At 34.5% G+C, this 13932-nt stretch overlaps 3 protein-coding genes across 3 annotated transcripts; 2 read left to right on the top strand and 1 right to left on the bottom strand.

Annotated features, from left to right (window-relative positions):
• The first annotated feature begins 882 nt into the window (after positions 1 to 882).
• Positions 883 to 2503, top strand: LOC17896628. Its single transcript, XM_006302936.2, has 3 exons — positions 883 to 1024; positions 1699 to 1969; positions 2222 to 2503. The coding sequence occupies exons 1-2, from the start codon at positions 937 to 939 to the stop codon at positions 1935 to 1937; spliced, it is 327 nt and encodes a 108-aa protein (XP_006302998.2). The 5' UTR covers positions 883 to 936; the 3' UTR covers positions 1938 to 1969; positions 2222 to 2503.
• Positions 2504 to 3792: 1289 nt separating this feature from the next.
• LOC17896619 (prolycopene isomerase, chloroplastic) lies at positions 3793 to 6591 on the top strand. Its single transcript, XM_006302008.2, has 9 exons — positions 3793 to 3996; positions 4140 to 4363; positions 4471 to 4581; positions 4727 to 4780; positions 4866 to 4957; positions 5043 to 5238; positions 5368 to 5559; positions 5642 to 5800; positions 5885 to 6591. The coding sequence occupies exons 1-9, from the start codon at positions 3837 to 3839 to the stop codon at positions 6434 to 6436; spliced, it is 1740 nt and encodes a 579-aa protein (XP_006302070.2). The 5' UTR covers positions 3793 to 3836; the 3' UTR covers positions 6437 to 6591.
• Positions 6592 to 10318: 3727 nt separating this feature from the next.
• On the bottom strand, positions 10319 to 11467 carry LOC111831921 (glycine-rich cell wall structural protein 1-like). The gene is made up of 2 exons (XM_023787531.1): positions 10546 to 11467; positions 10319 to 10446 (listed from the first exon to the last, which is right to left on the bottom strand). The coding sequence occupies exons 1-2, from the start codon at positions 11465 to 11467 to the stop codon at positions 10319 to 10321; spliced, it is 1050 nt and encodes a 349-aa protein (XP_023643299.1).
• Between the last annotated feature and the right edge of the window lie 2465 nt (positions 11468 to 13932).

The raw sequence follows: 13932 nt of genomic DNA, 5'->3' as shown, positions 1-13932 counted from the left end.
AATTTGACAGGCCAACGTTGTGTATAAACGTTTCGGTGAAGAAACAATGGGCACCGCTCAAAGACAGAAATAAGCCGACTTCATTATACTTCCGGTAAGGCCAAAATTGGGTCGAAGACACACTCTCACATAAAGAGAAAAGGAAAACTCCACTTTAAAGAGAAACTTGGTCGTGACATACATAAACCCGTAGTGAGCCTAAGGGTATATGTTAATATTCTAATTCCTAGTTATGTTATTATCTTATAGTTAGGGCAACTGTGTATGTGTATAAATACCCAATTCTTCTATTGAATACAACACACATTACATTCTATTTCACAATATTTCATAGTATCAGTGCCATGTTAACCCACATAGTTGTGTGGTAGATAACAACACCCAAACGGAAAAAACCAGATTGAGATACAATTTAGATGATATTAGAGTGACTAAACTACAAAACTCTCTCTTGCCTTCCATTTTTCTTTATTTTCCACAAAACCATAACACAAATCACAAAAACATGTGATACATTAAAAGGATGAGAGATTTAAATGGCCAAAATTTGAAAGTTGGTTATTTAAATGACGTTTTTCCATCTTAAATTATGGAAAGTAAATACTATTTCAAATTAAAATATACATATTTTAAAAATAATTATATTTATAATTTTTTTTTATTATTCTCGGAAAAAGTTATTAATGCGATAGGATGGATATCCCTAGATATTAATTAAGAACAAAATAATTATTTTTTTGCAATACCTAAAATAAGTTACATTTCAAAAATTAGTAGTATATATTTCAAATTTCTTTTTAGAATATACAATCGAATTAATCTTATATTTTATTCACCAAAAAATACGTTTTCATAGCTGATTAATTAATCTTTGCGTTTCCCCTTTGCTTTATTTTCCACGACACGAAATCACAAAAGCATTGGATACATCGAGAGATGAGAGAGATCTCGATCTCAACGATCGCTCTTTCATCTTCGCATCTTCTTCTTCTCTTATCTTCGATTTCTCTCAACTTCGTCTTAGGTTCGTCTCGTCCTCCTTCAGATCTGTGCTTTAAAGTAGAATCATTAAGATTCACTTATTAGATTTGTGCGAGATTTAAATCGAATTTTTAGCTGGACTTTGTCTCTTTCTCGATTTCATTGATTACATTGATCTCTTCTTTTGATGTTTACTAAAAAAAAGGCTCAGTATCTTTGGGTGTATATGCCAAAATGATACTACTCTGAATTTTGTAGCATTATGATCTGTATGAATCACCCAACGATGATGTATGTATGACTAATGAAACTGTTCAATTGCTAATAGCTCAATTGGTAAAGATCTCTGACAAAAGTTTAGAGGTCGCCGGTTCGAGTAGCGCTTGGGACGAGACCATATAACATGTTTTAGTTTCGGGTCTGAGGGGATGTCAGAACCTCTTTGGTTATTCAAAAAAGAAAAATGAAACTGTTCTGTTTTGTATGTCTGATTATTGAAACTATTATGTTCTGTTTTTTATGTTCTTGGCTTTTGTTTTCTATTTTAAAGAGTGTATACTTGTAGAAATTGATTATATTCTCTGTTTCTGTATAGATCATGTAGCTTCAGGATTTAATGAAATATCACCAAAACAAACTTTACGATTATGCAGATTTGGTTTCATGCTATCATGTAGTGTTGTGTTGATTCTATTGATATGCTTTTTGTTTTTTCAGGTATATCTGGTGATTCGAAGAGTTCGAGTACTGGAGCAAAGGCTGAAGAATTTCATACTTCTAACAAATCAGGGACGAAAGTGATACTCATACTGCTCGGGTTTGGTGCTGTGGCAGGATTCTCGTTCTTCTTGTATAAATTGTGGCAGAAGAAGAAAAGAGACGAGCAGTATGCTCGGCTGTTGAAGCTGTTCGAGGAGGATGATGAACTGGAGGTTGAATTAGGACTCCGTGATTAAGTAAAAAAACCAAATCTGTAACAATGTCTGAGGTATGTATGTTTCTGTCTGGATAAGTTATATGAGCATTGTTGCAGGAGTTATTAGCAATTTGCGTTAAACTCTTTAGACCTGTGAAATGTCATAGTTAGAGGAATTGTTTACTTAAAGAGTTATGCAAAGCTGAGTGATAGATAATGCTTTGAAACTCTTATTCGAATTCTCAAGTTATAGACCAAACTTCTGATTTGCGATTTCGTTCAGTTCGATTGTTAATATATGCATAAATGTTTGGCATTTGGCAGGTGTGTATTCAGATCATACAAGGGGTTCATAAATATATATAAATTGGCTGTATACATACATGCATTAGACAATTTGAAGTATATGCTTAGGAAATGTATACTTTAAAATGATGTAATTTTTGACTGGGTGATCTTAGCTTCTGTTGGAGGCTCTGGAGAAAATGTTCCTCTTTAGTGTTAGTTCCAATTCCTTGTAAAACAATTACATTCATCAACTTCTATGTTCCATTGATATTTGTTGTTGCTTGTACAATTTAGATGTTTCTTGCAGTGTTGAGTCAATGCGTGTTCTAATTAAATACACGAAATGATCCAAAAGAGATGCAAGTTTCGTCGACTCGGTAAGACTTAGAGACCAAAGGTAGACACACTACTAGTGCAATAACATAAGTATTTCAATCATATCATTATATAACATCGAGCCAACAAAATACAAGTAGTAATTATCAGTGTGTGTGCAACACAACACAAAACAAATCCATTCAAGATTTTCAAAGCAAAACACTACCATAATCTGCAAGAGTCTCAGCTACGTACATGAGACTCGTCTATGCATCTATTTTCAAAACTATATGTGTTTTGAGTGTTTTAGAATGACTTTGCTTTGTGAACTTGTGTTTACAAAATGATCTCAAAGAGGCTTAATTTGTACTAGTAGAGTAGTATTGTGAGGTCTAACACATACAAAAAAATTATGTTTTTGTATTTACATATCATCTCAACTAATAAAAACTTGTTTCAGGCATAGATTAATCTCTACTTGACTTATTTTCATTCTCACGAATATGAAACTAAAAGAGGAGCTTCTTCCGATCCTACGAATTCAAAGACAATATATGAAACTAAATATTTTAGAGTTTTAAACTCTCTATATACATAAATAACTAAAAATCTAAAATTTAGAGTTTAAAACGCTCAAATTAAAATATTTTGGAAACTGAAAACAGATCTCGGAAAAAAATTTCTATGCTACTTAGGGTACCATATACTATATCATAAATCATACGTTTTTCATGTTCAACGGCTGTGTTCTTTTCATAACGGTCTGTATTCCGGTAAAATAGAGAGGCGTCGTTGTCGCACGACTGAAAAAATACAGAAAAACAAAGTTTTGATAATCGCTGAAAATTACAGCGTCCATTTTTAAAAACAGTTTCTGCTTGCCAACAGAATCGCAGCGACTCATCCGTATTAAATTTGTTGCCGTAACAATGTTATTTTTTTGTCGTGTTCTTTTTACGGTCGCCATTGTAATCTCGACGACCGTAAAAAGAACACGACCGTTATTGAAAAGAGTTTCCATGTAACCAAACTTTTTTACTGACATTTTAGAAGATTTAGCATATCTGAGATTCTAGATTTTGAGATATATTTCTTGAAAATAAAGAAATGGTTTCTTACTTTCATCTCCTTATTATGATATTATCTCTCTATATTATATTTTCTTTTCATTTATGGGCCTGGCCAATCTTAATTTAGGGCCATAAAACAAAAAAGGAAAGAACAAAGCTAAATGCATGTAAACGTGGCTGCTTTAAGGCCTCTTTTTGTGATGTAAGAACCAATAAGCCCGCCAAATCCACACAGAAACAGAGACGACACAGACACATCATCTATGTTCTTGTCTCTCTCCCCTCCTCCTATGGCCGCTAATTTCTGTGGTTGGTCGCTTCAGTCTTCGTCTCTCTACAACTTTAGACAACCACCGATCAGATCTTCCTTCATACGATCTTCCTCTTCCAATGGCAATCTTCCCATTAAAGAATCCTTCTCTGGTTCACTCTCTCTCGCTCTCTTACAGCATAGTACTTTGGTTCTTGAATTGTTTGTAGGAAGTAGAAAACTAAAAATTAGGTCTCTTACTGTTGTTTCTATGTCCTGTAACTAAATTGCAGTATGGTTGTTTGTGTTTGTTTAGGGGAGTCTGAGGCAGATGTTGTGGTTATTGGAAGTGGTATAGGGGGATTATGTTGTGGTGCATTGTTAGCTAGATATGGTCAAGATGTGGTTGTATTGGAGAGTCATGACCACCCCGGTGGCGCGGCTCATTCATTTGAGATCAAAGGGTACAAGTTTGATTCAGGGCCTTCTCTGTTTTCTGGTTTGCAATCTCGAGGTCCTCAAGCTAACCCACTTGCTCAAGTAAAATGTTTTCTCTTCCTTTAATAAACTCTGCTGTTTTGGATCAAAGTCTTTGTCTTTTGAATATGTTCTTATGCATTTTGGGTTGTTTTGATTTTATTTTTCAGGTTCTTGATGCTTTAGGGGAATCACTTCCATGTAGCAAATATGATTCTTGGATGGTTTACTTACCAGAAGGAGACTTTTTGTCACGCATTGGCCCTACGGATTTTTTTAAGGTAACGAAGTTTATCGTATGTTGTCTGAGTTCTAATTTCAAATGATAATGGAAACCACAAGAAAATGCAATTAAAGTTTAATCCAGTTCACTTTGCTTCTTTGAGCTTGTAGCACTGATCTTGTTTAGTGTAATTTTTGCTTTAGGATTTAGAGAAATATGCCGGTCCAAGCGCAGTCCAGGAGTGGGAAAAGCTTCTTGTGGGTGCCTAAGTCTGAATATAAATGACATCTAGTCGTGAGATCTCATCTACTAATAACCACATGACTATGATGAACCCTGCAGGGAGCAATACTCCCTCTGTCTTCTGCTGCTATGGCGTTACCACCGTTGTCTATTCGTGGGGATCTTGGTGTTCTCTCCACTGCTGCTGCTAGGTATATATCAGAACTGAATTAGTTATAGCCATCTTTTTGCTTGGTGCATTTTTGAAATGACTTCTCTTTTTTGTTTTCTTCTTAGATATGCTCCTTCCCTTTTAAAATCTTTCATTAAAATGGGTCCTAAAGGGGCGTTGGGCGCCACAAAGCTTCTCCGCCCGTTCTCAGAGATCATTGATTCTTTGGAGTTAAAAGACCCGTTTATACGAAACTGGATTGATCTTCTGGCGTTCCTTCTCGCAGGGGTCAAATCTGATGGAATACTCTCAGCAGAGATGGTAAGTAAAACGGAAACTGCAATATTATGTCCATTATATGGAGTCTTTGCACAAGAAGAAACAAGATTGTCATATCTTGGTGCATAAAGATTGGGTTAAAATGAAAGTATTTGCGTCATATGTGTGCAGATTTACATGTTTGCGGAATGGTACAAGCCAGGCTGCACATTGGAGTACCCTATTGATGGTAGTGGTGCAGTGGTTGAAGCGCTTGTTCGTGGCTTAGAGAAGTTTGGGGGACGTCTGTCTCTTAAAAGCCATGTTGAGAACATTGTCATCGAGAATGGTAAAGCTGTTGGAGTCAAGCTAAGGAATGGTCAAGTATGAAGAGTTACATAAATATATTCAATCTCTCTTCAAATTTTGTTACCATTGCTCATTTTGATTGTTATAAATGATTCAGTTCATTCGAGCTAGAAAGGCAGTGGTTAGCAACGCGTCGATGTGGGATACGTTAAAGCTCTTACCTCCAGGAGCTCTTCCAGATTCATATGTTAACGGTGTGAACACGACGCCACAATGTGAATCATTCATGCATCTTCATTTGGGATTCGACGCAGAGGTATCATTCATGATGTACTGATGTTTCAGTTTTGCGTGTTTGTTATTTCCTTTTTCAATCTTTTCTTAAATGGAACTGGAACAGGGAATAGCAGATGATCTTGAGATTCATCATATTGTTGTGAATGACTGGGATCGCGGTGTGGATGCTGACCAGAATGTGGTTCTGATATCAGTCCCTAGTGTTCTTAGCCCGAACCTCGCGCCACCAGGAAAACATGTTTTGCATGCTTACTGCCCTGGAACCGAACCTTTCAGTCTATGGGAAGGTCTTGACAGGAGAAGTGCCGAGTACAAGGATCTCAAATCCCAACGGTCCGAGGTGATGTGGAGAGCAGTGGAGCGGGCATTAGGGCCCGGGTTCAAGAGAGAGAAGTGTGAGGTGAGTTTGGTTGGAACACCCTTGACGCATCAGAGGTTTCTAAGGAGGAATAGAGGAACATATGGGCCAGCTATAGAGGCTGGGAAAGGTACATTTCCTGGCCATTCGACTCCTATTCCACAGCTTTTATGCTGCGGTGACTCGACCTTTCCCGGGATTGGAGTTCCTGCAGTGGCAGCTAGTGGCGCGATTGTGGCAAATTCGCTTGTTCCTGTTTCTAAGCATTCTGAGCTTCTTGATGCTATTGGCTTGTAGAAAGAATGGGCTATTGATTATCATTTATGTATGTATGTTTTCTCTAGTAACACCTTCTCGCTATTTACCGCATACTATACTACCAAAGATGGCAAGCTTAGCGATATGATTAATGGATTCTTTTCAGTAATTATAAGTTATGGGATCTCTAAACATATTCATATCTTTGGAATCTATCGTTAAAGACTTAAAGTGCTAGCTTTGGTAACACTCACTATTTCACGAATTTGCCTATCAATGACACTTAAAAATAAGTATTAGACTATTAGCCATGAAGCATCATCTGAACTGTGTCAAATCAAAAATGGAAAACAAACACAATTGTTCAAACAATACCGGACTAAGATAGAAAATGAAATCAAACATCAACTGTTTTAATCACAGATTGAGTCCAATCACAGTGTCACACGTATGCTCCAATTGTTAGCAGTTTCAGTTTGTGTCCAAATGATGTAGTACTTTGTTGTTCGATACTTTTCAATGTATATTTAGGATTTATAACTCCCTGATTTTCTTAGGCTTTACGATTTTTAATCATATATAAACTTATTTTATTTTAGTTTATATAAAAACCCTTTGAGTTTCTGTGATCTCTTTTGTTATTCAAGCTTAATTCCGTGCTTGCTTTGGTATTATATGGTTCTAACACTAAAATAGAAATAAAATTCGTAAAGATACATGATTCATTCTAGCAATTTGTATCAATTTACCAAAAAATTTCAAGTTTTGTTTCTATTTAGAATTCAGATTTTGAATAAAAAGTGATATGTAAGCCGTAAAATGATATGTAATTTGTGTAGAATATCTCAAAAATAAAGTTTACTTATTATCAAGTTGAACTATAACTTCTAACATAATCAAAAAGAAAAAAAAGTTTGATATCCCATCATTTGAAATAAATGCTTTTAACCCAAAATGGACTATTATTAAGGAAGAAATTGTCATGATATGTCTTAAAAATCAACTCACACTTCAGTATATATTATATGAGAAATAAATAGAAGGTGGAAATAAACTAGATGTCGAGAGCCGAGAGGTAACGAGTACATCGTAGAAGATCACAAAAGAATTAGTAGTTAAAAGCGATTGAATATAATTGACTATAACTTAAAAAGATAATGTATATGACTAAATTTTGAAATATTTGAGATCTCATTTATTATGTTAAATGAAGTGAGTTTTTCTAAAACTCAAGACATACTACTAGATTCAAAATCGGGCTTAACCGCTAGTTATATAAATGAGATAAGATAGACACATTTATAACTTGGTCGAGAGTTCTCTTATACCACATTGCACTTTTTCCGATGGATAAAGAAAGTTCCCTAAACCTACTCTAGCAACATGATATTATATATGTATCTTTACACTTAATAATGTATATGAGGCTCGGTAAATTTGTGTTATATATAGAACGGTGTTATATTTGTATCAACTTCTAATCGTAAATGACATCTATAATTAGGATCATGAGCTGGTCGTCGATGCCATTTACGCTTCTCGCAAATCTTTTCAAGTGAAGTTTGTTACTATGTAATAATATTAAATCATTTATTTGTCAAGAAAACACTATCGTCAACTATATATATGTTGTATATATATCGCTTAAAAAATTAAGTTTAGTGTTCGCTTTTATCTTGTAAAATTTGAATGATTATAGTTACATGCTCAAAGATTAATATTGATAGAAGAGTTTTTAAATTAAAATAACACAATCTAGTAGTAATAATAGCCTAGCTACCTAAAAATGGCAAGTAGTGCAAAAAAATGGCGGAAAGCAGAGTACGTTGGGTTTACGAATTAGTGAAAAATCATATCGTTTGCATTATGTGACTTAGTGGAATCCATGAGCTCACTGGTTTTAATTGGTATGATTGATTATATTGGTTCGACTTTAATTTGTTATTGCAATTGATTATTTCTTAAGGTCTTAGTTTAGTGATTGGTTTCTACTCTTGTACACATAGGTGGATGTCAATTGTTCTTACGGCGTTTCTGGTTATTGTACTGATGTCACCAGTCTCTGTGCGGGTTGCGAGACAAGCTTGGGAACTACGAGTTAGTGTCTTGTGCTTGCTCATTGAATTAAGTTTTATCCTAATCATTGTTCCTTAATCTTGCTGCTTTTGAACTAGATTTTGGCTAGGACCATTCAGAAAGTGAAGGAAATGCAAAAGGTACATTGCCCTTATTATCTCTTTGAAATGTTTTCAAACTTAACTCAAGCACAATTTGTTACAAACAACTTTCAGGTCGGTAATCGTGAAACTCTAGCTAAATACACAAAATGGGAAGCGGAGTTGACGAAAACTGATCCAATTGTTAATAAACCTTAATTTCTTTGCAATATTTTCGTATCTCTTCACAAACTAACTGATCCAATTGGTTTCCTAACCATGGCTAAAATTTATGTTACCGGATTCGGTGGATCTGTTTATAAAATACGGTAATTTTAGAAATTTAATATCCTAATCTCTCTCACGTTTTATATCACAAATCTCGTAGACTAGCTTGTATTATAATCTATATGCAAATATTATTTATTTTAACAACCGAATCAAGCAACACTTTAAATGGGAACCTTAGTTGAATACTTAAAACCATACCAAAAAAAAACTTATTATTCAAACGCAAACCAAATAAGTGAATAACTAATGGAAATTATCAAAACATTTAACATTATAATATCACAATGAACGTTAACAAAGAGAAGAATTTACATTCATCTAACATATTATACTAATAATACACCACAATGCAATATCGTTTTCTCTTAATTAACTTTTCTTTGTTAAATAATACTAGTATCTAAAATAAAACCTTAATTAGGAATGTATATTTTTTTTAAAAGAAAAATACAATTTATACAGGTTGTTAAGTGGCTTTTTGGGGATGAAACTATACATCTTATGTATGTTAAGGTATTAACATATTCTATTGCCACTTAACCCTTAACGGACATGAGACGATGCAATGCATGGAAAAATTCTTTAATAACTACACAACTTGGGGATACAAGATGATTTTATATAATTGAAACTTTGGAATATAAATTAATTTTTGTAGAAATTTAATTCATTTTTTTAATCACTATCTCTTTTCTATGTAGGTTGAAGCAGTTATATTATACCATCGCTAATGGAAGGATTTTAATAAGTTTATAATTAATTACTAAAATATTGGGAAAAAAATAAGAGAAAAATAAGAAACTGTTTATAAGAGTTTTAATAAGAAATTTTAAAGACACTTGTCTTTATGTGAATGGTTTAGTTTCTTTGATCAAAATTTAATTATATAGAAATATTAATATTTTCTTTTTTTAAAACCCAAAAAATAAGAAATGGTGTTGCTCTTACTATTCAAACTTGTTACGCAGGTAATGTAAAAATAATTCTTTGCTGTAATAATAAGTTTTATATAAGATATAAGATTCTTTTGTTGTATATAAGATATTCAATTTATTTAAACACTAGAAAAAAAATTGCAAACAAATTTTTCTTGGAAATGCAGTTCCTCGATATCATATCGAATAATTGATTCAACAACAAGAGGAGCCAAATCTAACAAATGAAACTCTAATGTTAAAGTGAAAGCATAGTTAGCTAATCTATCTGCAAGACGATTAATTTGCCTATAAACACGCGATATTCAGTATATTGAATTCCTAGATAAATCACTAATTATTTTAAATTTACTTGTTGTGATATAGACTAATGTTAGGAAAACATATTATAGTTTTATTAATTCGGAAAAACGAATTCATCATACATTATTATATCTATAACATTTATCAAATAGAACAACTAAATTCCAAAATTTGAAACGAAATCCTTATTTAATGAAGTTGACAAATAAGATATTTATCGAAGTCCTTTCTACTTACTAGGGAGAAGTTTTGTCACCGGTGAGATTGGATTGATAAGTGGTACCACCACTTCCTCCACCAATGCCAATACCAAAGCCAATGCCCATTCCAAAACCCACTCCTCCTCCATTGCCTATTCCTGTTCCTTTGCCCATACCAAAACCAGAACCTGAACCACTACCACTGCCATAACCAGATCCATTTCCACCACCTCCTCCACCTCCACCTCCGCCGCCGCCGCCACCGCCTCCTCCTCCTCCACTATTTCCAAAGCCAACTCCTACACCAGCACCGAATCCGCTTCCATAGCCTGAACCTCCATTTGCACCACCACCTCCTCCACCTCCTCCTCCTCCACCTCCTCCGGCTCCACCACTTCCCCCACCAGCACCGGATCCGCTTCCATGGCCTGATCCTCCATTGGCACCACCTCCTCCTCCGCCACCGCCTCCTCCACCCCCTCCGGCTCCACCACTTGCACCACCAACTCCACCACCAGCACCAGACCCGCTTCCATGGCCTGATCCTCCATTGGCACCACCACCTTCTCCACCACCGCCCCCTCCACCCCCACCAGCTCCACCACTTGATCCACTAACTCCAGCACCAGCACCGGACCCGCTTCCATGGCCTGATCCTCCATTGGCACCACTACCTTCTCCGCCACCGCCCCCTCCTCCCCCACCAGCTCCACCACTTGATCCACTAACTCCAGCACCAGCACCAGACCCGCTTCCATGGCCTGATCCTCCATTAGCACCACCACCTTCTCCTCCACCCCCTCCTCCACCCCCTCCAGCTCCACCACTTGATCCACCAACTCCAGCACCAGCACCGGATCCGCTTCCATGACCTGATCCTCCATTTGCACCACGGCCACCACCTTCTCCGCCGCCTCCACCTCCACCGCCACCAACACCACCATAACCACTCATACCAGCTCCAGCACCATACCCTTCTCCATACCCGTACCCATCACCTCCTCCACCACCATATCTTTTGGCAGATTTTCCATAAAAACTACCACAACCACGCCAACTCCGAGAAGAACAATCATCATCATCATTGTTATTCTCTACATTATCTCCATAACTTCCCCCAAGCAATGTAAAAACAATGCATGAAAGAAGAAGAACCATGCATAGAAACCTTGGATGAGTTGCCATTGAAGTACGTACTCTTTAGTTTGTTTAGTTTTTACTCTTTAGTTTTCAAACAACTTTGGTTTGGTTCCATTTACGTTGTGTTCTGCTCTCTATTTATAGCCCTGATCGAAGCGGAAGATCGAAACTATTCTGATTTTTAAAAAACATATATTAGTTCAATAGTCAGACCAGTGTTGGTCCATATACATTTAGACTTGCTAAGTTTTCAAGGTACGTGACCTAGCCACCTAGGGGACGTATATTTTATTGAGAATTGAGAGAGTTGTAACTTGTAAGTTAACTTAAGTCAATGCAAAAAGTCCTACAAAGTCAACTGATTGGGTATACAACTATACACCACACTAAATATACACACTTTTAAATTTTTATTTTGGAAACGAGAATGTGCATTTGCTAGTTAATTAATAACAATTTAAATTACCATAATGTCATGTTTTCACTTTTATAACTCTATAGATAAACAAATGAAATTATAGTTATATATTTTTTTTGGGTTTCTGGTCAATCATATGTATGTATAATTAAGAATTTGTCAAAGCAGGATCGGCGAGTTATCACTAATCAAATTAAACGACTAATTATTATATTATTTCACAGTATTGGATCTTCCACTGTTTTTAGATAAAGCATTGAAATTTCTAGTCTCGTCCGGAAAAATTACTCCGTCCGTCCGTCGTATTTATATAATTTTTTTATTGAGTATAGCCGATTTGACTATCATATGCATATTAGATTGGACTCAAATTCAAATAGTCTGACGTTAATAATTATAAAAACTAAGTTTATATAGTTTCTGTAGTGAGGTGGAGCAGGTAATACATAGAATATTAGAATGTGTAAATATATAATCTATAATAAAAAAAATTAGGAAGAGATCTCTACTTATATAATAATAGTATTAGAAAAAATGGCATAGTCTGTGTCGTGTTATACTTCATTTGTTTCAAATTAATATAACAATGATTTTTAATAATATGTAGAATAATTGTTTTTTAACATTATAAGTTATTAGAGACGTAGACAAAGAATAATTAAATTTAATATAATACGTAATATATTGTTCTTTAGCTCCATGCATGAACCTCCATTAACTATTTCCGCTATAGATAGTGTAAATAATAATTTTAGGAAAAAAATGTACAATTTAACTAACAATCTAACATAATATGTCGTGTCATGCTTCCTAATTTTGTTTCAAATTAATATAACTATATAAGTATCAATATTTTATAACAATGATACTCGATCAATATTGTCCAATCTGTAGAATGAAAATTTGATAACCTAAGTCTTATCAGAAACGTAAACAAAAAAAAATTAACTTTAAACATAACGTTTGAGTTGTTGCACAATTTTTTTTTTTATTAGATAGGTTGATCAAATCTTTCAAACACGAGGAAGGAAAAAAAAAATAAAGTTAAAAGTTCAACATATCCCATTAACTAAACCAAAACAAAACACGACGACGCAGGAGACTTTGTTCGATACCAAGACCATTACTAACATATATGATTCGACTACAAAAAATACTTTTCTAAGTTTCGTAGTGTACTCTACTTAGTACTTACACTTTATTGAAGATCATTTGCGTTATAAGTCAATGATTTTGGTAAAAATCCTATATATCTAAATATATCTAATATATATACAAAGATTCTATAACATGATATTAAGAAGATCTATGACCTATACATTTATATATACACTTGTGGTTCATAAGAAATAATTAAGTCTCATCCCATGTGACGACTGAGAGAAACTATATATGCGACAAATGGATTTGGTCTTTGATATCGTAGATGTGTAGGTGTTACTTTGTGAACTCGTATGCAAAGTCATAAACGTTTATATACGTATCATAATCTAGAGGAAAATTAACAACTCCCACTTATTTATACTTATGACCCTTTTTCAAATGTTTGAAACCAATCATAACTAAGTAAATTCATTGAAATATAGGTCAATGTTATACGTAAATATAACATTAGTTACGTAAGGTTACATAAGTATTTGACTTTAATGTGCTAGCAATTATAAGAACATTCCAAAACAAAGACAAATTAACTTTAATACATATATAAAGTCTAGCTTTGGATGTGTATATATATGGATTACATTTTACAATCTTTGAAGATACGTATAAAGGAATTTGGAGTATTAGCGTTGAAGAAAGTAGTAGATATGGGAGAAGTCTAGCTAGCTAGTCTTAGGTTGGTACTCGATAGTTTTAGTGGAAGCAGTAGCTACAAAAGTATAGAATAAACGTTATACTATGTGTGAACGTACGACCAATATGCAATATTTTTGTTTTATATCATTTAGCGACTTTAGGTGCCTCTCAATAATATCAAATCCCAAGTATTCTTGGTCTTACATTTTGGGGGCATTTCCAATTCTTTCATTTAGTTAATTTTGTCTGGCCTTTAACTGAACCAATCTTGACCCCTAAAAGTATTCGGACCAAT

Source organism: Capsella rubella, unplaced genomic scaffold, assembly GCF_000375325.1.
Source record: "Capsella rubella cultivar Monte Gargano unplaced genomic scaffold, Caprub1_0 scaffold_2, whole genome shotgun sequence".
NCBI classification, from domain to species: Eukaryota; Viridiplantae; Streptophyta; class Magnoliopsida; order Brassicales; family Brassicaceae; genus Capsella; species Capsella rubella.
This window is presented reverse-complemented; position numbering and strand designations above follow the sequence as displayed.